At 48.9% G+C, this 24,186-nt stretch overlaps 4 protein-coding genes across 5 annotated transcripts in view; all 4 read right to left on the reverse strand.

Moving 5' to 3' along the window:
- The window catches only part of LOC141212792 (uncharacterized), a 235,594-nt gene extending 226,985 nt beyond the window's left edge, over nucleotides 1-8,609 (reverse strand). Inside the window, exon 1 of the mRNA XM_073665096.1 lies at nucleotides 8,580-8,609. The gene's annotated coding sequence lies outside the window, so the exon portion shown is untranslated. The remainder of the gene's footprint in view (nucleotides 1-8,579) is intronic.
- The window catches only part of LOC141212809 (uncharacterized), a 229,842-nt gene that overhangs the window by 170,686 nt on the left and 34,970 nt on the right, over nucleotides 1-24,186 (reverse strand). The window lies entirely within an intron of this gene.
- Nucleotides 1-24,186, reverse strand: part of LOC141212818 (uncharacterized) — a 74,349-nt gene that overhangs the window by 15,197 nt on the left and 34,966 nt on the right. The gene's annotated exons all lie outside the window — the stretch shown is intronic.
- Nucleotides 1,233-8,646, reverse strand: LOC141212815 (gastrula zinc finger protein XlCGF53.1-like). 2 transcript variants are annotated; one of them, XM_073665121.1, is made up of 7 exons: nucleotides 8,253-8,646; nucleotides 8,044-8,145; nucleotides 7,735-7,914; nucleotides 7,536-7,659; nucleotides 7,355-7,452; nucleotides 7,066-7,156; nucleotides 1,233-3,676 (listed from the first exon to the last, which is right to left on the reverse strand). In XM_073665121.1, exons 2-7 carry the CDS (start codon nucleotides 8,119-8,121, stop codon nucleotides 3,606-3,608), a joined length of 642 nt encoding a protein of 213 aa, XP_073521222.1. In that variant the 5' UTR covers nucleotides 8,122-8,145; nucleotides 8,253-8,646; the 3' UTR covers nucleotides 1,233-3,605. The 2 variants fall into 2 exon arrangements, with proteins under 2 accessions (XP_073521222.1, XP_073521221.1); XM_073665120.1 differs by lacking the exon at nucleotides 1,233-3,676 and adding an exon at nucleotides 6,164-6,863.

Below are 24,186 nucleotides of genomic sequence, written 5' to 3' on the forward strand. Positions count from 1 at the left end.
TCTAGGCTGGGATATTGGAGAAGAAATTGCTTTACCACCAGGTTGAGGACATGAGCCATGCACGGCCTATGTGTGAAGTTGCACCAGCGTAGGGCCGCCACTAGGTTCACACAGTTATCACACACGGCCTTTCCTGGCTCCAAGGTCAGTGGAGACAGCGATTGCTCAAACTAGGCCTGGATAGCTGTCCACAACTCTTGAGCTGTGTGACTGTGGTCTCCAAGGCATATAAATTTAAACACTGCCTGACTGGGGTTAGCCCTGGCTGCGCAGTACGCAGTTGAGGGTATTCTCTGTCCACTGTTGGAACGCGGGTCTCATTAAGGCATAGGTTTAAGGCACAGGTGAAGGCCCTAAAGGAGATGGAGGAGGGAGAAGCAGTGTTACATGCAGAGGTTTGTCCCGCAAACCTTGGGAATTCCAAGACTTGTAGAGCAAACCCTTCCCTGCCTGCCCCCACAGCCACCAGAGTCACTAGTGCCCAGTCAGCAAGATGTAACGCCCCTGGCCATGCTTGCTCGTCCAGGCGTCTGTGGTGAAATGTACCCTGGCAGACATAGATTTTTTTCAAGGAACCGGTGATGTATGCATCATGCTTTTGCAGCACAGGCACAGCTTTCTTAGAGTAGTAATGGTGATTGGGCAGCTGGTACTGGGGGGACTGCGATGGCCATCAGATTTCGGAAACCGTCTGTATCCACCAGTAAGAAAGGCAGCATTTCCGTAGCCAACAGATTGGAGATGGTGAAGTTCAAGCTCTTAGCTTTGGCATGTGTAGGAGGAAACAATCTTTTACCTGACTACAACTGCGGGACCGAGGACTGGCTGCTGTGCTGAGAGGGTGGTGTAGGGTGAACACGACAAACTGCTGGACTGTGAGTGAGGTACAGGCAGAGATGTTATGGTGAATTGAGAAGGATGTGGTGTGCTTGGTGTCTGAGATCGGTGAAAAACAGCAGGCACGTCCACTTCCGTAACAGCTGACGGGCACTCACTCACCCCGACTGTACCGGATAAACAAGTGGAGGTTCTGCGGCCGGAGACTTGTGTGAGAACACTTGCCACGGTGATGGAGGAGGAAGAAGCAGCAGATGTGGTTGATGGGGCGGCCGGTGGTTGGCGAGGCCCGCTAGTCCGCATTTTAGCATAGTGAGATTCTAACTAACGCATGTTGATCGCGCATGTGCCAGTTCATACATATATTCAGCTCTGGTTCAGGATAGCACGCATGCTGGGTCACACGTGCAACAGACTTTAAGTGCAATAGCTTAAAGTGCTTTTAATAAGCAGTTATACAACAGCAGTTAGACAGGGCAGGAGACAGGTAAGGTGCATGAGATATTCATACATACATGCTGCTTCTTGATCAGTTGTATTGCATTATGCATTCGTCATAGCAATCTGCTTCTTACTTGTTTTAACCTCTGCTTTCTCACATCTCGCCCGCCCTTTAAACACATTCTGTGCACTCTCTGCATATCAACTCCTCCTCTCTCCCCTCTACCATGTATAACACTGAGGCTCTACTGACCTTTCTCACCCACTCCAAACCATCCACTATCTCCATACCTCCATACAGCACTCAAAACGTTCATACAAATCATTGCACCACCTTCGCTCTTTTCTCCCTCTACTAGTCGCTGGCGACATCTCCCCCAATCTTGGGCCTCCCTCCACTAGCATACACCACTCTCCTCCAGCTGCCTATAGAAACCCTGCTAACCTTATTAACATTCAGTGCATGCCCTCTTCTATTGCTTTCCACTGTGTTCTCTGGAATGCACAGTCTGTGTGTAACAAACTAACTTACACTCACAATTTTTTCCTCTCTAATTCCCTTAACCTTCTGGCTATTACTGAAACCTGGATCCGGCATTCAGACACCACCGCAGCTGCTGCTCTTTCATTTGGTGGGCTGAAATTTTCACATACCGCCAGACCTGAGAATAGACAGGGTGGAGGTGTTGGTCTGATTTCACCACAATGTGCTTTCCCGGTCATCCCCCCAGTTCCCTCACTTATGTTTCCTTCCTTTGAAGTGCACACCATCAGACTCTTCAAACCCTTCTCCCTGCGAGTGGCGGTTGTGTATTGCTCTCCAGGCTCCTCCCGCCATTTCCTAGATCACTTTGCCACCTGGCTTCCTCACTTTCTATCCTGTGACATCCTCACCATCATCATGGGAGATTTAATATCCCCATCAATGATCCCCTCTCCCAATCTGCCTCTCATCTACTTTCTCTAACCTCCTCATTCGGCCTCTCACAATTACCTAATTCTCCTACGCATGAAGACAGAAATACTCTGGACCTGGTCTTCTCCCGTCTCTGCTCGCTGCATGACTTTAATAACTCCCCTCTCCCGCTCTCGGACCACAACCTTCTTTCCTTCTCTGTCAAGAACTGTCTCCTCACCCGGGACACCCCCACTTACCACACTTATAGGAATACACGTACCATTAATACCCAGCAGCTTATGGACAATCTCCACACATCTTTAGCCCCCATCTCCTCCCTCTCCTGCCCGGACTTAGCATTGTCACACTACAATAATACACTGAAGAGCGCCCTAGATGAAGCAGCACCTTCTACACACAGAAAGACCCAACACAGACAAAGGCAGCCCTGCCACACAATGCAAACACACTTTCTTCAGCGTTGCTCAAGGTGTGCTGAGCGTCAGTGGAGAAAATCTTTTAGCAGAGGACTTCATCCACTATAAATTCATGCTCAAAACCTATAACTCTGCCCTTCTTCTGGCCAAACAATCCTACTTCACCACTCTCATCACTTCACTGTCCAACAATCCAAAACGACTTTTTGAAACCTTAAACTCCCTGCTGAAACCTAAAGCACAAGCCCCCACCACCAACCTCAGCAGTGAAGATCTGGCCATTTATTTCCTAGAAAAAAAATCAACCACATCCATCAGGACATCTCAGCCCAATCTCCTCAGTGCCTGGTTCCCCTTCCCTGCCGCACTTCAAGCTCACTAGCCATCTTTGAGCCTGTTACAGAAGAAGAAGTTACCCAGCTCCTCACTTCTTCTCGACCTACAACCTGCAACAGTGACTCCATTCCTTCACATCTCCTGCAGTCTCTCTCACCGGTGGTCACCACTGACCTGACTAAAATATTTAACCTCTCTCTTTCTTCAGGTATTTTTCCCTCCTCATTTAAACATGCCATCATAACCCCTTTACTTAAAAAGCCATACCTGGACCAGAACTGCGCTGCTAACTACAGACCTGTCTCTAATCTTCCTTTCATCTCTAAACTCCTGGAACGCTTGGTTCACTCCCGTCTAATCCGCTATCTCTCAGATAACTCTCTCCTCGACCCTCTACAATCTGGTTTACGCTCCTTACACTCCACTGAAACTGCACTAACTAAAGTCTCTAATGATCTACTAACAGCTAAATCCAAAGGTCACTGTTTCCTGCTGATTCTCCTGGATCTCTCTGCTGCATTTGACACTGTGAATCACCAGCTCCTCCTCACCATGCTCCACTCTATTGGCCTCAAGGACACCGTTCTCTCCTGGTTCTCCTCCTACCTCTTTGACCATTCCTTCACGGTATCTTTTGACGGCTCCTCTTCCTCTCCTCATCCCCTTACTATCGGGGTCCCGCAGGGCTCAGTCCTAGGCCCCCTCCTCTTCTCTCTATACACTGCCCCTATTGAAAAAACAATCAGCAGATTTGGGTTCCAGTATCATCTCTATGCTGACGAAACCTAACTATACACCTCTTCACCTGACATCACCCATACCCTAATACAAAATACCAAGGATTGTCTGTCCACTGTCTCTAACATCATGTCCTCCCTCTATCTTAAACTGAATCGCTCTAAAACTGAACTTCTTGTGTTTATCCCCTCTACTAACCTACCTATACCTAACATTGAAATTACCTTGGAGGTTTCAACCATAACTCCCAAGCAGCACGCCTGCTGTCTTGGGGTCATATTCGACACTATCCTTTCCTTTACTCCCCATATCCGATCACTCACTTGATCTTGTCACCTGCATCTTAAAAACATCTCCAGAATCCGACCTTTTCTCACCTTTCAAACTGCTAAAACTCTGTCACTCTTATTCACTCTCGTCTGGACCACTGCAACACCTCTTCTGATCGGTCTCCCTCTTACCAAACTTTCTCCTCTCCAATCCGTCCTGAATGCGGCAGCCAGGGTCGTATTTCTGTCGAGCCTCTTCACCGATGCCTCCATCTTGTGCCAGTTTTTACACTGGTTGCCCATCCGCTACAGGGTCCAATATAAACTCATCGCTCTCACCCACAAAGCTCTCCACAGTTCTGCACCGCCTTATATCTCCTCTCTCATCTCTGCCTATCGCCTACACGTGCCCTCCATTCTACAAATGACCTAAGACTAACATCCCTCATAATCCGAACCTCCCACCTAAGTCTCCAAGACTTCTCTTGCGCTGCACCAGTCCTCTGGAATGCACTACCCCAGGCGATCCGACTGATGCCTAGCCCCCATGTCTTCAAGCGCGCTTTAAAAACCCATCTATTTAAACAAGCCCACCACCTTAACTACTCAGTAAACTAACTTTCCCCTGTTCCCTCCTTCTAAATATTTTTCAGAATCTGCTCCCTACTCGGTACTTGAGTATTGAACTTAAACATACTGGCATGACCGGATCATACAGCTTTATATGAAAATCCCTATTTATTATAATTGACAGACCTGAAATAAGAAGCACTTTTCACATATTGTGTCTGCCCATTTCCTTGTAGAATGTAGGCTTGCGAGCAGGGACCTCACTCCTAATGTAATTGTTTAAACTGTCTTAAATTGTATTGAATTTATGGTCTGTACATGCCCCCGCTTAATTGTAAAGTGTTGGCGCTATATAAATAAAAATTATTAAATTATTATTATTATAGTAGTCAAATTATTGGAATTTTTGCCTCAACTGAATTGTTTTTTTACAAAGTTGGCAGATAACGTGAGTTTGGTCATCCTTTGAGGTCTCAAAAAAGGCCCAGGATAGGCAACCCTTGCTGCCCCTGCAAACTGCAGACCCGCGACCACTGCTGGCCACAGCCAGAGCTGTGGCTGAGGATGCAGTGTTTGTCGTGATTGCACCACTCCGTGTCTGTGCCTGAAGCTGCAAGGTAATCTCCTCGTCTTCCTCCTCCTCCATCATCTCTGCTGAACTACTCAGCTGTGTGCCTCTGGGTTTACACCAATTAGGATCTAGAACCTCATCATTATCCATTCTATTCTCCCACTCCTTGCCCCGAGAGTCCCCCCCTCCTCTTCTTCCTGCCCTGACAGCACAGTACAGTCCGTACTCATCAGGATCACCTCCACCCCCAGGGGTTAACGTCTGGTGACGAGGGCCTGGATTCTGCTTGGACCCTACTTCGTTCGGCCCCGGATCCAACTGAAAAATAATTTGGGCATCAGTGCAGATGCTTTCCTCCTCTTGAGTCTGTAAACCTTTGGAGCAGACCTCTGATGCCCATGGAATTGAATGTGTGAACAGCTCTGCAGACTCACCCATCTGTGGTTTCGGACAGTCAGTTGGACGGTTGAAGAGTTGTGACGTGGGGGGAAACAAGGATAATTGGGGTGCCATCTCTGAGGATTGTACTGTGTGTGATGTTAAGGTGGAGGAAGAGGACACTTGATGCAGTGCTTGCCATCTATTGGAGGACATGCTCTTTCTGGCCTGGTCTACAAGGCGCATTGCTGTGCGACTGCCAAAGAAAGGGAGTGGACTAGTCCGTCCAGTAACAGAAGTTGTCAGTTGTCTTTGGATACACATACACCTCGAACACCAAGCCTATTCCCCCTTCCACCACGACCTTGCTTTCCCCACTCATGTTGGATGTACCCTTCCCCTCTTTTAACCAGCTGTTTCACAACCCTAGACCCAGACCTGTCAGTCACCTGTCACTAAAATAACAATCAGTAATTATTTGCTGAGATAGTGTGGCTAGACCACAGAATTAGCACAAATGATTTAAATGCTGAAATGTGGACTGCTGTCTGGACCACACAATTAGCACAAAGGATTTAGAAGCGGAAATGTGGACTGCTGGTCGGACCACACAACTAGCACAAAGGATTGATCTGCTGGAAGGTCGATTTGACACAAGATCCTATCTATCTGAACTAGCTGACAAAAAACCGCCTAGCTAACGAAATGACTACTTCCAGCAGCAGCCTCACTATGCTGTTACACTGACAAAATAGCGCCAAAGCCACATGTCTGCTTTTTATATGGTGAGGGACATGTGGCTTCGGCAGCCAATGACACAAGCCCTTGTTTCTGGACGTTGTGGATGGTTTCTGCACCCTGATTGGCTGCTGGAATCTCCACACATTAAGTTAATAAACAACAAAAAAAAATGGATAACAGTCTGCCGCTCCTCTCCCCTCATCAAACATGTCATCCCCACACATCATACAGAACCACTATCCTAGACAAAGTCCTAACAAAAGCATTAGTGGAAACTCTATCATTTACCAAACTTTGGCCGAATTTTGCCGATTTTGAGGAAAATGCGCGGGGGTCCGACCACGAATCTGAATGTGCCATGTTCGTGTCGACTTTGAGATTGGCGGACGTTTTCCGAACAAGTTCACGCATCTTTACTTATAAACCCTTTCCTGATCGGACTACATACTTCTTCTTGACCTCAAAACGGTTTGGCTTTTCACTTGACTGCTCTTCAGGGACGTGTACTGCTGCTAGATATTGACCTTGGCTTCTCCAGCTTAGATATCCACCTGCCTGACTTCTGTGTGTGACCCGGCTCTCTTCTTGACATTCAGCTGTAATCTGGCAACTCACAACTATATTACAATTGGAGACATGGCGCCTTTCTGCAGCAAATAAAATTACATTTAACCACTGAAACTTTGCTACCAAAATGCGTTAATCAAAGAAGGTGTAAAAAAAAAGCTTTTTTGTTATGCATCAAATCTATCTGCAAGTAAAATGCACGTCAATTAATTGTGTGATCAAACTCATAATATAATGACCACAGGATCTGTGACTTCTCTGCATTTAGTGGTCACTACTCACCTGGGTGGTCATATGTAGGAATCTCCTCTTTACACCACTCATCATCCCTCACATATGTCTCTGTGGTATTAGTATGGGTCAGATCTTCACCCTGAAACAAATATTGTAAAAGTCACAGACAGATGGAGAAGTCACATCTATGATCAGCTCTAATCCTGCCATCTCCACCGTTCTCATTACACAAGTATAAACCATATAATACTAGTGGATAAAACAAGACTGAGCACAAGACCTTCACAGCCGTCTACACATCATAGGGGAGATCTCATGACATCTTATCTCCATCTACCTGATGATCCTGAAGAAAATTGGGATCTTCTTGTTTACAGTCCTGTGGAAGAAGAGGACAGGGACATCTCTCTGGTGTTGTCCTCTTACTGGATAGATCTGGAGGAAACACATACAGGGACTGAATTCATTCTTTACATACAGACAATTATAGGCCGTGTGTGTTTAGTCCTGTCTATTACCTGGTGATGTGAGGAGCTGGGGAACCTCCATCATGACGTCCTTGTACAGATCTTTGTGTCCTTCTAAATACTCCCACTCCTCCATGGAGAAATAGACGGCGACATCCTGACACCTTATAGGAACCTGACACATACAATGATACCGTCATCCCCCCCGATCCCTTCATAGCATTACTGTATAATGTCCCAGCAGTGTCACCTCTCCAGTCAGCAGCTCAATCATCTTGTAGGTGAGTTCTAGGATCTTCTGGTCATTCATGTCCTCATTTATCAGGGGGTGAGGTGGAGGCCTTGTGATTGGGCTCAGGGGTCTTCCCCATCCCTCAGACACAGGGTCCTGACAGCGCTCACTAGAGGTCTTCTTCACTACTGTGTAATCCTGGTTATGGAGAGACACATTAATAAATCTCACTACAGACATTTCCAGAGTCCTCACCTCTCCAGTTCTGTCCATCTGTTTTTCCCATAGATAAGAATGATGTAATGTGACGTCATCAGAATCTCTCACCTCTCCAGTAAGCCGGAAGAGGATCTCTAGGGTGAGGTGTAATATCCTCTCCGCCATCTTCTTCTTGTCTTTATCCATCCACTAAGGTTTAAGGTAAATTTTCTAGAAGATGGAAGATAATGATGTAAAAACAACTCGCTGTTCACATGTTCAGTTTTTTCAACTTCTTTTAACCCCTTCAGGTTTCTAAAACAGTTAGAAGAAGTGACCTGAAACAGCAGATAAGACCCCAAAGTCCTGTCAGGCCACGCTCTGCTCTGAGGCTGGAGACATGTGTTATAGTGGGGTCACAGGACTCCGTCTGTTATTAGGGAGATTCTCACTTCTGGGCGATTTCACAACAAACTCATTTCTTCACATTAACGAGAAAAGGAAAAGGATCATTCACTAATGGCCTCAATGTGCTGCGTGTGATCCAGGGAGCGGCTGCTGGAGACGTCTGGAGGATCCTTCATTACATGAAGAACACGAGCAGAAGACGACGTCCAAGAGACCAAAGCCGAATCCTGCTAGAGAGTAATGGAGACGGCACCGACCTCCACCTGCAGAGCCGCCACCACATACCTCCACCTGCAGAGCCGCCACCACATATATGGCTGCTCTGTGGGCATAGGACCTGTGATGAGGTCACAGGAGGGGAGGAGTCAGGGGTCACATGATCAGGGGCCTCAGTGGATGCAGGACTCTGCTGTGCTGGTTGTCATGGTGCTGGATGAGCTGAAGTTTATGTGTGGGGTCAGGAGGGGTTTACAGTGTGGATGTAGCAGAGCCGCGTGCGTACGAGGTGTACGGAGCGGAGCCGTGTGTGTACAAGGTGTACAGAGCGGAGCCGTGTGTGTACGAGGTGTACTGAGCGGAGCCACGTGTGTACGAGGTGAACGGAGTGGAGCCGCCTGTGTACGAGGTGTACGGAGCGGAGCTGTGTGTGTACGAGGTGTGCGGAGCGGAGCTGCGTGTGTACGAGGCATACGGAGCGGAGCCATGTGTGTACGAGGCGTACGGAGCGGAGCCATGTGTGTACAAGGTGTACAGAGCGGAGCCGTGTGTGTACAAGGTGTACAGAGCGGAGCCGTGTGTGTACGAGGTGTACAGAGCGGAGCCGTGTGTGTATGACTCGCCCCCTGGGCCGTGGGGCACTCGGATCCGGGCAACAGGGGGAACGGTGGGAGTAGTAGTGGAAACCCGGTTCCGTGGCTCAGGGTGGTCAGGCCAGTGGTAGTCCGTTATGTGCTGATGTTTATGTCCGACTACGCCACCCGTGGATTTGCGGTTATTAGGAACCGCCGCTGCATGCAGACCGCTGGGGCTGATGAGGTGTGCAGCTATGGTAGTGTGACTCCCCACGGGAAGAGTGCGGCCCCAGGGCAGTATAGTGGATGGTGGGAGTGATGGTAGTGAGAGTCCCAGTGCTGATAGTGCTGGAGGAACAAGGAGCACACAGACAACAGGTTGCAGTCCAGGGTCTTTACTAAACAGGTAAACTGACCCACAAACAGTCCCGGCTAGGAGGGGACCTGGATGTCTGAGAGCAACGGGGAAATTGGCCCTGGTCAGGGTGAGGGTGTAGGCCTACCGTGCTTTCTGTGCTCCTTCTGGCTATCTCCTCCTGATAGGGTAACAGCCCACGTTTCCGAGCTTTCCGTGTATTCTCGCCTGTATGGCCTGCAACGTGGGTTCCTTTCTGCTCCCAGCCTTGTACAGCTTTACTGGTCCCTTCGGTTGTGGCAGGGCCTCCAGGCTTCTTAGGCCAAGGAATGTACAGTCCCTTGCGGACTGGTTCTCTGCTGGGGGATGTGGAATCCTTCCAGCCTCAGACACCAAAGTCTGGTAAAATTAAGTCTTTTCTCTGCCAAGACAGGCTCTCTTCGCCTCTTGTCTCTGGCTTGTGGCTCTCCTCCTGCCACACTTCCTCTTAGGTGCAACACAACTGTCCCTCTCTGCTCTGGGACACCTCTCAGTGCTGAGGCAGGTCGTCCAGTTCTCTCTAACCCTGCCCTCAGTACCAGCTTTTATAGGGGCAGCCAGCTCCCCCTACTGGCCTGAGACAGGAGGCATTGCATGCTAATGTTCCCCTGACTAGAGAACCTCCCCCTTGCTCTCAGACACAGCTTTAATTACACTTGTGGCATCCAGGTCAGGGTGACACATTCCCCCCTAGTGAAATTTAGTACTCCGGGACTAAACAATAAACAAAGACAATATGCATAACAATAAAACATTAATAGACAGACGACACACAAATTGAGTTCTTAAGGTCACAGTGTGGCCTGTGACCGGGTGTCCATATCACCAGCACAACGGGGAGCCTTAACCAGGTGGGGGTCTGTCCTACCCCAAGTCCTTCACAGTCTTAGTTCATTCCTGGGTTAAGCTCCGAACGCAGTCCATACAAGGTCCCGGTTATAAAAAGTCCATAACCTTTGAGTCCTTACGGTAGCTGCAAGAAACTGAAACACACTATTAATAAACATGCAGGTAACTTTACAAACATTTCAACATTTTGCAACAGGGTTATTTACAATTTTAGTACACTCTATATTCTCCAGCGAGCGGGTATCTGTCCCTTTGTGCTCCTGGTTGACCTACGTAGCCCACTGTCTGGTGGTGGACCAACCTGGCTTTCCCCACTAGCGTTAGGGGTACAGCTACCAGCTGGGTGTACAGGTAGGGCAGGCAGCTGTCTGCGGGTTCTTTGGCTTACCGCAGGCATGGCAGGCTCACTGTCAGCAGAGGGTTGACTCTCCTGGGCTGCTGGAACAGGCTCTTCTGCCTCTGGAACCGCTTGCTCCTCTTCACCTTCCGGCTCTGGTGTTGGTTGTTGCTGGACCGGTTGCAGGAAATGCAGGACGGGTACCACTATGGCATCATTTATGCGAGTCCAGGACTGAGGGAACTCTCCGAGAACGGTGCTGATCATTTCTTCCTTGTCCTCTGCGGGTTCAAGGTCACTCTGATCCTCTTCTGCACTACGGAGTTGCTCGGGGCACCTTTTGAGGTGGTCTCTGGAGACGACACTAGTGGTTTCTCCTCCGTCCTTGGTGATTACGCACACCTTCGGGTTGTCGTGATCAGACTGCAGTACGGTGTAGGGTTCCCTTTCCCACTGGTCGTCCAACTTATGTAGCCTTCTCTTCCGCTTTAGAACTTGCTCACCAGGTTCTAGGGGACCAGCAGGGGCGTGTTGATTGAAGAGTTTTTCTTGCCTCTCTCTCACCTGGGCCAGGCTCTTCTCCACACTCTCCTGTACCTTCTTGTACTGCAGTTGCCTTTCCGTATCCCAGTCCGCATCCGGGGAGGTGTCCTCAGGTATTAGGACTCCCATCTCCAGGTCTACGGGCAGCTTACCTGGTCTAGCTCGCATCAGGTAAGCCGGGGTGCAGTTTGTAGCATTCACCGGGATATTGTTGTATAGGTCTATCAGGTCCGGCAGTTTTTCTGGCCACAGGCTGCGTTCCTCCAGGGGCAACGTCTTCAGGAGATCAATGACTATATTGTTCATCTTCTCACACATCCCGTTGGTTTGGGGGTGGTAAGGCGTTGTACGAATCTTCTTACAGCCATAGAGGTTGCAGAACTCCTGGAAGATTTCAGCTTCAAACGCTGGACCCTGGTCTGTCAGGACCTGTTCCGGATACCCGTGTGGACGGCAGAAGTATTGCTGGAAGGCTCTGGCCGCTGTTTGGGCTGTCAAGTCCTTTACCGTTGACCACCACTAGAAAACGGGAATAGTGGTCCATGATTGTCAGGGCATAGATGTATCCTGACCGGCTGGGAGCCAATTTGACGTGGTCCAGAGCTACCAGCTCAAGAGGCTGCGTGGTGATGATGGGCCTCAAGGGTGTCTTCTGGCTGGTGCGGTCCTTCCTCCTCAGGTGACAAGGGCCACAGTCTCTGCACCACTTTTCTACTGCTCCTCTCATGCCGACCCAAAAGAATCTTCCTCTTAGCAGGAACTCCAGTTTCTTCCAACCGAAGTGCCCCGCTCTGTCATGGTAAGCCCCCAGGACCATAGCTGCATCTCGCCTTGGGACCACGACTTGCCAGGTCAGCTCGTGCGTCCGGTGGTTAACAATCCTTCTGCACAACTTGCCTTCGTAGAGGAACAGCTTGCTCTTCTCCTTCCATAGCTGCTTGGCTTCCTCTGGGGCATCTGGATCTAGGCGGGCGTCCTCCCGGGTCAGCAGATCTTTCACCAGGCGGACTGCAGGGTCACGATCTTGGGTCTTGGCCCAGCTGTGGTGAGGTAGGGGATTCATCATCACAGTTGTTAGATCCTCCTCCTTCACGCGGTGAGAGTGTTGAGCGGCTCCATACCGGTGAAACGCGGGGAGTTCTACCTCCTCCAGCTCTTCTGGGTCCTCGTCACCTTCAGGTAAGTGAGGCATCCTTGATAGGGCGTTCGCGTTGGTTTTGCCTGCCTGGTACTTGATCACGAAGTCATAGTTGGAGAGACGGGCCATCCACCGCTGTTCCAGGGCACCCAGTCTTGCATTGTCCAGGTGTGTCAACGGGTTGTTGTCCGTGTACACGGTGAACTTTGCGGAGGCCAGGTAATGCTTGAAGCGTTCCGTCACGGCCCACACCACCGCCAAGAATTCTAGCTTGAAGGAGCTGTAATTCTCCGGGTTCCTCTCGGTGGGCCTCAGCTTCCGACTGGCGTATGCGATCACCCGTTCTCTGGCCTGTTGGTTTTGGGACAGTACGGCAGTACGGCTCCCAGTCCCACATTACTGGCATCTGTGTGGAGAATGAAAGGCTGGCCGTAATCAGGGTAGGCCAGGATCTCATCCCCCGTGAGGGCCATCTTTAGCTGGCGGAAGGACTCCTCTTCCGGTTTATCCCACTTGAAGGGTGGCTTTTGACTCCTGGACTTAGACTGTCCGATCAGGAGGTCCTACATAGGAGCTGCCATCTTAGTGAACCCGGGGATGAACCTTCGGTAGTAGCCTACCAACCCGAGAAACTGTCTCACCTCTTTGATGTTCGAGGGGCTTGGCCAGCTCTTGATTGCCGTGACCTTGTCAGGGTCGGGGGCTACTCCTTCCGCACTTACCACGTGCCCTAGGTACTGGACCTTTGGTTTCAGCAGGTGACACTTCGATGGTTTCACCTTCAGGCCATAGCCTGCCAGGGCTTCGAACACCTCGGCCAGGTGCTTGAGATGGTCCTCGTAGGTCTTCGAAAAGACGATCACGTCGTCCAGGTAAAGGAGGACCGTCTTGAAGTTTCGGTGCCCTAGACAGCATTCCATCAGCCGCTGGAAGGTCCCTGGTGCGTTGCAGAGCCCGAAAGGCATACAGTTGAATTCGCTCAGTCCCATCGGGGTGGTGAAGGCGGTCTTCTCCTTGTCAGCCTCTGCCACAGGAACCTGCCAGTACCCGCTAGTAAGGTCCAAAGTAGAAGTTAGCAGATTTTAGTGCGGCTAAAGACTCCTCTATTCTAGGCAGCGGATATGCGTCTTTGTGGGTGATACGGTTGATTTGTCTATAGTCCACGCACATTCTCATGGTGCCGTCTTTCTTTTTCACCAGAACCAAGGGGGCTGCCCAGGGGCTACAGCTATCTCTAATGACCCCAGCTTCTTTCATTTCCCGCAGCATACCCTTGGCGTTCTGATAATGTGCAGGGGGTACAGGTCTGTGCCTCTCTTTTATTAGTGGGTGGCTCCCTGTGGGGATGTGGTGTTCTATCCCTTTTACTCTGCCGAAGTCTAGCGGGTGCTTACTAAAGACTCTCTCGTACTCCTGTACCACCCGGTAGACTCCTTGTTTTTGGTGCAGGGGAGTGGAGTCAGCACCCACGTGGAGTTTCTGGCACCAGTCCTCCTTTTGTTTCTGGGAGCCATTACCCTCCGCCTGAGGAGATGGAGGCAAGGGTTCCACGGCCCTGATAGCTTGGTGTTCGACAACAAACAGTTTGGCGAGTGTAGCGTACCTGGGTAAGTGTACTTCCCTCTCCCCAATGTTGAGGATGCGGACGGACACCCTCCCATGACGGACATCAACCACCCCCCGGGCTGTCAAAATGGTGGGCCTGCTGTCTGAGTACACGGGTTCTACCATGGCTTGGTAGTCTCTACCTCTCAACCCGATTGCAGTCCGACACCAGATCATCATTTCACTTTTGGGAGGCATGGAAATGGGGAATGGATCACTGAGTCTTACGCTACCGATCTCACCACCAGACAATTCTACCTGCTGCCGTCTCATCAGGGCTTTTATCTCCTTGTTGAGGACCCTCTGTTGGCTGGAACTAGCATTCACCGCCACCTGTTGTAGAATTACAATTACCTCTGAAAGACAATTTTCAATTACGTTAGTACCCACAGTTATTTTAGGGTGACTTTCATGATGGTCAATGTCCACAATAATCACTCCCTGTGCCGGCAGTTCAACTTTACCAATTTTAATGGTCATCTCCTTGAACCCCATCTGCGGCACGGGTAAGCCATTACTGGCGATGATGCTCAAGTTACTGTCTGGATACCGTGTGATATCAGCATCAGTCCAATACTGCTTAAAAAGTACATAAGGGATTGTGGTTACTTGCGACCCAGTATCCAGCAAGGCGCTCATGGGGATACCGTCCAGCACCACGGGTAAAACCGGGCGCCCCCCAACGTACTTATCACGCCAATTATAATGGCCTGGTGATCTTATGCCTGGGGGTCGGCCCTCTGCCCCAGGTTGGACCCGTTTAAATTACAGTACCTGGAAATGTGTCCGGGCTGGTTGCATCGACGGCAAATGAGCTGTCCATCCTCTGCGTAGCGGTCTGTGGGCCTCCCTCGGAACGACGGGATCCTCCTCTGTCGACGCCACGGGACATCCTCCGGACTTGAAGCCAGCTCGATGGGTCTTGACGGGTCCACTTGCAACGCCTGGACGGTCCTGGTCAACGCTGCGACGCTCCTGGTCAGCTCCTGGACTTGGTGGTGCAGATCTTTCGACGGGGCTTGGTTCAGGGCCTGTGCATCAGCCTCCACGGAGTCCATCGAGGAGGGCGCCGCCTCCTGGTGGTAGGTGATAGCAGGGCGCCGGGGGTTTATAGCGCCACTGGTTGCAGATTCACGGAGCACCCTTATGGCCCTGTCCTTAAATTGGGCAAAGGTCAGGTCGGGGTTCTGAAAGAACATGAGGCGCAGTTGGGCCCTGTGGGCGCTAGACAGCAGACCTTCTATGAATTGTTCTGTTAGCAGCTTATCGGTTTCCTGCACACTGCCAGGGTCAGTTTGTTGAATAGCCCTCAAGGCTTCCTGCAGATTTAGGGCATAGTCTCTGATGCTGTCCTGCGCCCGCTGCCTACATCCATAGAACCTCATTTTAATCTCAGCGGAGGTACGTGTATCAAAGGTACCCCGCAGCCGGGCCAGAATACCCTTCACAGTCCTTTTCTCCTCAGTGGGCCATGATTTTACCTCCCTTTGGGCTGCGCCAGTTAACTGCCCCGTTAGTATGCTAATCCTCTGTTCCTCTGTCAGGGGGTAAACCTGGAACAAACTGTACAGCCTTTCCTTGAGGTCAGTTAGGGCATGGGGCTCCCCTGAGTATTTGGGCAGCCAGGCCGCTCCAGGGATGTAGGGCAGGGAAAAGGGCATCACCGCTGCTGCAGCTCCGTTGGTGGTAGTGGGCGCCTCTGTGTCCGACATCTTCCTCCCCCCTAGTTAAGCGTGGCCTACCTTCCGACGATCCTCTTCTGTAGGCCGCGGCTCCGCTGCTGCTGCTATGGACGAGGACCTGGCGTCGCGTCCTGATGACGTCAGCGTCGCTCTCTCTCCCTTCCAGGACCTTGCGCAGCGTCGGTGCGTGGGGCGGAGCTTCGGATCTCGCACGGTTTTGACGTCGACGCCCCTCTTCTTCCCGCGCGGCGTCCTGAAGATGGCGTCCGATGGCGGGAAGCAGCCGCGGATGGCGGGAAGACGGCGGGAAACGGTCCAAGATGGCGTCCGATGGCGGGAATCGGCTCCGGATGGCGGGAAACGACTCTGGACGGCGGGAAACGGTCCAAGATGGCGTCTGATGGCGGGAATCGGCTCCGGATGGCGGGAAACGACTCCGGACGGCGGGAAACTTCGCCACAGGTAAGTTACAAAAGTCTTTTTCAGGCACGCAGTACCCGGTGGTTGCGGGCACGAAATCCTGCCGACTACGCCAAAGCTGACTCGCCCCCTGGGCCGTGGGGCACTCGGATCCGGGCAATAGGGGGAACGGTGGGAGTAGTAGTGGAAACCCGGTTCCGTGGCTCAGGGTGGTCAGGCCAGTGGTAGTCCCTTATGTGCTGATGTTTATGTCCGAATACGCCACCCGTGGATTTGCGGTTATTAGGAACCGCCGCTGCATGCAGACCGCTGGGACTGATGAGGTGTGCAGCTATGGTAGTGTGACTCCCCACGGGAAGAGTGCGGCCCCAGGGCAGTATAGTGGATGGTGGGAGTGATGGTAGTGAGAGTCCCAGTGCTGATAGTGCTGGAGGAACAAGGAGCACACAGACAACAGGTTGCAGTCCAGGGTCTTTACTAAACAGGTAAACTGACCCACAAACAGTCCCGGCTAGTAGGGGACCTGGATGTCTGAGAGCAACGGGGAAATTGGCCCTGGTCAGGGTGAGGGTGTAGGCCTACCGTGCTTTCTGCGCTCCTTCTGGCTATCTCCTCCTGATAGGGTAACAGCCCACGTTTCCGAGCTTTCCGTGTATTCTCGCCTGTATGGCCTGCGACGTGGGTTCCTTTCTGCTCCCAGCCTTGTACGGCTTTACTGGTCCCTTCGGTTGTGGCAGGGCCTCCAGGCTTCTTAGCCCAAGGAATGTACAGTCCCTTGTGGACTGGTTCTCTGCTGGGGGATGTGGAATCCTTCCAGCCTCAGACACCAAAGTCTGGTAAAATTAAGTCTTTTCTCTGCCAAGACAGGCTCTCTTCGCCTCTTGTCTCTGGCTTGTGGCTCTCCTCCTGCCACACTTCCTCTTAGGTGCAACACAACTGTCCCTCTCTGCTCTGGGACACCTCTCAGTGCTGAGGCAGGTCGTCCAGTTCTCTCTAACCCTGCCCTCAGTACCAGCTTTTATAGGGGCAGCCAGCTCCCCCTACTGGCCTGAGACATGAGGCATTGCATGCTAATGTTCCCCTGACTAGAGAACCTCCCCCTTGCTCTCAGACACAGCTTTAATTACACTTGTGGCATCCAGGTCAGGGTGACACATGTACAAGGTGTACGGAGAGGAGCTGCGTGTTTACGAGGCGTACGGAGCGGAGCCGCGGGTGTACGAGGTGTACGGAGCAGAGCCGTGTGTGTACGAGGTGTACGGAGCGGAGCCGTGTGTGTACGAGGTGTATGGAGCGGAGCCGTGTGTGTATAGGATATGTAAGGAGAGGAGCTGTGTGTGTACGAAGCAGAGCCGTGTGTGTGCGAGGTGTATGGAGCGGAGCCATGTGTGTACGAGGTGTAGGGAGCGGAGCCGTGTGTGTACGAGGTGTACGGAACGGAGCCGTGTGTGTATGAGGTGTAGGGAGCGGATCCGTGTGTGTACGAGGTGTACGGAGCGGAGCCGTGTGTGTACGAGGTGTACGGAACGGAGCCGTGTGTGTACGAGGTGTAGGGAGCGGATCCGTGTGTGTACAAGGTGTACGGAGCGGAGCCGTGTGTGTATGAGGTGCACGGAGCGGAGCCGTGTGTGTATTTGATGTGTAAGAGAAGCCATGTGGACAGATCTTAACTCCTTGTTCGGCCTAAGATGATGTAAGGTGGCTTCCGGACACATAGTTGATGGGAGGTATGTATCACAGAGGTGGTTGTCCTCTGTGATGTAAACCTGGAGTATTGCTCTAGTGCACATAGTACTAAGAGGCTTGTTTTGTGCTTCTGGACCAGGGTTTAAGGGGCAGCTTGAGAGATGGGTAGGCCTGGCTGCCCACATACCCACCCCTGGGTGTGATCCATAGGGTAAAATGGAGTCTGTTTGTTTTGACACGTGGTCTGTGTGTGTGGAGGTAAGAAGTCCTCCTGTGTGTTATCTCCAAACTGAGCCAGTGTACTGGATACTATCCAGCCTGTGTGTTCTGGACTGTCTCTAAAGTGCCATTGTTGGAACGGTTTACTTTGTTTTGCCTGCATTGAAAGGCCGTTTATTTTCCTATACTTGTGACGTGGTTATTGAAGAACCAATAACCCAGCAAGGACATTTAAATGGAAACGGTTCCTGTGTTACTTAACCACGCACCAAAGTGAGTAGCATTCCCACAATTGGTGTTAGAAGTGCGGGCAGCGTTCCCAGGGAACACGTGTAACTACTACAGAGGTACTGCATGCCCTGGGCGAAGGCAGCCATAAGCCAGAAAATAACGTCAGATAGCATGGAGAACCTAGTGAAACACCTGGTACAAGCCCAGCTGTAGCAGCAGTACCAACAGCTGGCGCAACAGGAGCCAAATAAGCTGCTTAATCAACAGAGGTTTGTGGCATGGCGGCAGATTCGACTCAAAGGTCAGCTGATGATTTTCCCATCCTGAAGGCGGTAAGGAGAACCCTGCAGAAAATGACCAAGGGTGATGACATACAGTTCTTTTTGACCATTTTTGAAAGGGTCGCCGATAGGGAGAAACTCTAGCTAGAGCAATAGGCGGAAATGCTGGTGCCATACTTAACGGGGGAGCTCCAGAAGGCCTACTATGACTTAGCCTTAAAAGACGTGCTTGAGAGTGACAATGTCAGGTTACAAAGGGTCCACCGCTGGGCATATCACAGTGACAAACCCCTTCGCTACCAAATGTTTGATTTGCTGAACCACGTCCAAAAATGGTTGCAGGCAAAGTCCTCTACCCCTGCGCAGATGGTAGAGCAAGTGGTAATTTACCAGTTTGTGCAATCCTTTCCGATGACCTGGTCAGACGTTCAAAAGAAATCAGCGGGTCGATGGTTCCTTGGGGAGGCAGCATACTCCACACTGGTGGTCCCAACAGGGGGCAGAGACCCAAAAAGGGGTGGGGTGTCCAAGGTCGAAAGGCTCAGTGGAAGTTATGCCAAAAGTCCCAGCTGGCAATATTATATGCTGGAAATGTCACGGCCCAGGCCATATAGCCCCCTGTTGGACTGTGGCGACGCAGGCAGATGGACTGTAGCCTGGGTCGCCACTGTTCATACTATGTGTATCCAGATTGCAGTGCGAACTTTCAGCACAACAAGGGGCCACAAGCTTGTCCTGTAATGGGGAATGGTCGGCTAGTGACTGGAATGCTAGGCTCAGGAAGTTTGGTGACCCTCGTGAGGGCCACATTTCCTCTCCAGCTTATCCCTGGGAAGAAAGTTGAAGTCAATTGCTTTCACGAGGATGCTAAAGACTATCCAGTGGCCAGAGTGGACATTGAAATGTGCCCAGATACTGAGTCCTACGAGATTGGCATGGTCTAGGACTTACTGCACCCCATTATTATAGGTCACAACTTTTGTTTGTTTTGGGACTTTTGAGGGAGGATGACATTGCTCGATTAAGAGCCAGGTCGCCCCTAAAGAACTGTCACCACACTCAGAGTCTGACGAGTTTCCCTTCTATGTCTTTGTGGGGGATGACGAGGTAGTGACCCTTGGGACTAACATATCAGATTTAGGGGTGACCGGCGAAAATGTTGGGTCTGCCCAGAATGGGAAGCTAACTCTAAAGGAGGAATTCAATAATGTAACCGTCTTAAACGTTATAGTGCAAGAGCCAGGGGCTGACACCAGGTTTCCCTATTTTATGTTGAGTGGGGACTTATTGTACAGGGTTACTAAGGTCAGAGAGGAAATAGTGGAGCAATTGTTGGTACCATGACCATGTAGACGGAGAAAGATGAACATGGTCCATTCACATGTCTTGACCATTTGGACGTGGATAAAACTTTAGAACGGGTTGTGCGGAGGTTCTATTGGCCCAGACGTAACCTAGTAACATAGTTTTTAAGGTTGAAGGAAGACTAAGTCCATCTACTTAACCCATAGCCTAACATGTTGATCCAGAGGAAGGCAAAAAAAAACCATGTGGAAACACTAAGCTCCACCTTGGGGAAAAAATTCCTTCCTGACTCCACATACGGCAATCAGACTAGATCCCTGGATCAACACCCTATCAAGGAATCTAGTATATATAACCTGTAATATTATACTTTTCAAGAAAGGCATCCAGGCGCTTCTTAAATTTTAGTAGTGAATCACTCATTACAACATCATGCGGCAGAGAGTTCCATAGTCTCACTGCTCTTACAGTAAAGAATCCGCGTCTGTGATTATGATTAAACCTTCTTTCCTCCAGACGTAGAAGATGCCCCCTTGTCCCCGTCTCAGGCCTCAGAGTAAAAAGATCAGTAGACAGGTCTTCGTACTGTCCCCTCATATACTTGTACATAGTAATAAGATCACCCCTAAGCCTTCGTTTTTCCAAACTAACTAACCCCAAGTGTAATAACCTGTCTTGGTATTGCAGACCCCCCAGTCTTCTAACAACCTTGGTTGCTCTTCTCTGTACCCTCTCTAGTTCAGCTATGTCTTTCTTATACACCGGAGACCAGAACTGTACACAGTATTCTAAGTGTGGTCGCACTAGTGACTTGTATAGAGGTATAATTATGATCATGAGCATCTATGCCTCTTTTAATGCATCCCATTATTTTATTTGCCTTTGCAGCAGCTGCCTGACACTGGCCACCAAACGTGAGCTTGTTATCCACCAATACACCCAGGTCTTTTTCAGTGACAGTTTTGCCCAGTGTTTTACAATTAAGTATATAATTATACATTTTATTTCCTTTGCCCAAGTGCATTACCTTATATTTATCCCCATTAAAGCTCATTTGCCATTTATGAGCCCAAGCTTCTAGTTTACATAGATCCTCCTGTAATATAAAATTGTCCTCCTCAGAATTGATTACCCTGCAGAGTTTAGTGTCATCTGCAAATATTGAAATACTACTCTGTATGCCCCCTACAAGGTCATTAATAAATATGTTAAAAAGAAGAGGGCCCAATACTGACCCCTGTGTTACCGCACTGTTAACTGAGACCCAGTCTGAGTATGTTCCATTAATAGCCACCCTTTGTTTCCTATCACTGAGCCAGTTATTAACCCACATACATATATTTTCCCCTATCCCCATTGTTCTCATTTTATGTATCAACCTTTTGTGTGGAACTGTATCAAAAGATTGTGAAAAGTCTATATACACAAAATCCACTGCATTTCCTTGGTCCAGTCCAGAACTTTCCTCCTCATAAAAACTGATCAGATTAGTTTGACAGGAACGGTCCCTCGTAAACCCATGTTGATATTGGGTCATGAGGTTATTCTTCTTCAGATACTCTAGTATAGCATCTCTTAGGAAACCCTCCAGGATTTTACCCACAGTAGAGGTTAAGCTTACTGGCCTAGAATTTCCAAGTTCAGTTTTTGTCCCCTTTTTGAATATTGGCACCACATTAGCTATACGCCAGTGGTACAGACCCTGTTATTATGGAATCTTTCAAGATTAAAAATAATGGTCTATCTATGACATTACTTAATTCCTGCAGTACTCGCGGGTGTATCCCATCCGGGCCCGGGGATTTGTCAACTTTAGTGATTTTTAGACGCCGCCGTACTTCCTGCTGGGTTAAGCAAGTGACATTTAATGGAGAATTTTTGTCATCACTGATCATGTTTTCTGTCATGCGATTTTCTTGTGTAAATGCGGTTGAAAAAAAATCATTTAGCATATTGGCTTTTTGCTCATCCTCATCCACCATTTGACCCAGACTATTTTTATGGGGGCCAACACTATCATTTTTTAGTTTCTCACGATTTATGTAGTTAAAGAATATTTTGGGATTATTTTTACTTTCTCTGGCAATGAGTCTCCCTGTCTCAATCTTTGCTGCCTTGATTTGGTTTTTACAGAATTTATTTAATTTTCTGTATTTATTTAATACCTCATCACTACCTACTTGCTTTAGTTTTCTAAATGCTTTCTTTTTGTCACTTATTGCGCCCCTTACAGCTCTATTTAGCCATAGTGGTTTCCTCTTATTTTTAACATGTTTATTCCCATAGGGTATATACACTGTGTTCCAAATTATTATGCAAATAATATTTTCTCAGATTTTCCCAAATTACCTACAGTATATGAATTGCAGTCATTGTAATTTTCCAGTCAATTAACTATTAGAGTACAATTGAAATGTTTTTGTACAAACTGCCTATGACAATAGTATATTTAAAAAAAAATAAAATACTCAAACTGCACTCAAAATGCATGTTCCAAATTATTATGCACAGCAGAGTTTTCAACCTTTTCATTTTAATAAAGAACAAAAGAATGGTCATTTTTGCAATTATAAGCATTAGCAGGTTATTACAAACTGAAATCAAACAGTTTTCAACTCAAAACTTTATTCTAGGTAATGTTACATTTGCACATAGGACCCCTTGTCCGAAAGGAGCTTCTGAACTCTCTCGTCCATTGAATTTGTCAGGTTTTGGATGGTTTCTGCTACAATTGTTTTGCATGAGGAGAGAATACCCTCCCAGAGCTGTTGCTTAGATGTGAACTGCCTCCCGCCATCATAGACACTCCTTTTGATGATGCTCCAGAGGTTCTCAATGGGGTTGAGGTCAGGGGAGCATGGGGGCCACACCTTAAGCTTGACCCCTTTTATGCCCACTCCATCCATCTGGACCATCGAACTGTTTTGTTCACCGATGAGTGCCGTGCAACGCTCGATGGTCCAGATGGATGGAGTGGAGGATGGCTGGTTGATGGACACCCCATGCAAACACGGCTACGGCGCCAACAATGAGGAGGTGGAGTAATGTTTTGGGCTGGAATCATGGGGAGAGAGATTGTCGACCCCTTTAGGATCCCTGAAGGGGTAAAGATGAACTCCATAATGTATGTTGAGTTTCTCAAACAGCACTTCCTGCCATGGTTCAAGAAGAAGAACTGTGCATTCCGCAGCAAGATCATTTTCATGCATGATAATGCACCGCCTCATGCTGCACATAACACATTTGCATCTCTGGCTGCTATGGGCATAAAAGGGGACAAACTTATGGTGTGGCCCCCATGCTCCCCTGACCTTAACCCCATTGAGAACCTCTGCAGCATCATCAAAAGGATTGTCTATATTGGCTGGAGGCAGTTCACATATAAGCAACAGCTCTGGGAGGGTATTCTGTCCTCATGCAAAACAATTGTAGCAGAAACCATCCAAAACCTGACAAATTCAATGGACGAAAGAGTTCAGAAGCTCCTTTCGGACAAGGGGTCCTATGTGCAAATGTAACATCACCTAGAATAAAGTTTTGAGTTGAAAACTGTTTGATTTCAGTTTTTAATAACCTGCTAATGCTTATAATTTCAAAAATGACCATTTTTTTGTCATTTTTGTTTATTAAAATGAAAAGGTTGAAAACTCTGCTGTGCATAATAATTTGGAACATGCATTTTGAGTGCAGTTTGAGTGTTTTATTTTTTTAAAAATATCCTGTTATCATAGGCAGTTTGTACAAAAACCTTTCAATTGTACTCTAATAGTTATTTGACTGGAAAATTACAATGACTGCAATTCATATAGGTAATTTGGGAAAATCTGAGAAAATATTATTTGCATAATAATTTGGAACACAGTGTATTGTGCACAGGTCCTATTCAGGATGCTAATAAATGTCTCCCATTTGCTTTGTGTAGCTTTATGTCTCAGGATATCATCCCAGTTTATTGAACTAAGATCATCACTCAACCGTTGGAAATTTGCCTTCCTGAAGTTTAGTGTCCTTGTAACCCCTCTACTACACATCTTATTAAAGGATACATGAAAACTTATTATTTTGTGATCACTATTACCCAAGTGACCCCCAACTCGTATATTTGATATGCGGTCTGGCCTGTTAGTTAATATTAGGTCTAGCAGTGCCCCCCTTCTTGTTGGTTCCTGAAACAGTTGTGAAAGGTAATTGTCCCTCACAGTTGTCAAAAACCTATTACCTTTGCTGGAACTACAGGTTTCCGGTCCCCAATGTATTTCAGGGTAGTTGAAGTCTCCCCTAATAATGACTTCTCCTTGAGTTGCTGGTTCATCTATTTGCTTTCTAAGGATATTCTCTGCTGCTTCCATTATTTTTGGAGACTTATAACAAACCCCTATCAGT

The sequence above is a fragment of the Phyllobates terribilis genome, unplaced genomic scaffold, assembly GCF_046119375.1.
Source record: "Phyllobates terribilis strain yellow unplaced genomic scaffold, ASM4611937v1 Scaffold_186__1_contigs__length_3700242, whole genome shotgun sequence".
Taxonomy (NCBI): Eukaryota; Metazoa; Chordata; class Amphibia; order Anura; family Dendrobatidae; genus Phyllobates; species Phyllobates terribilis.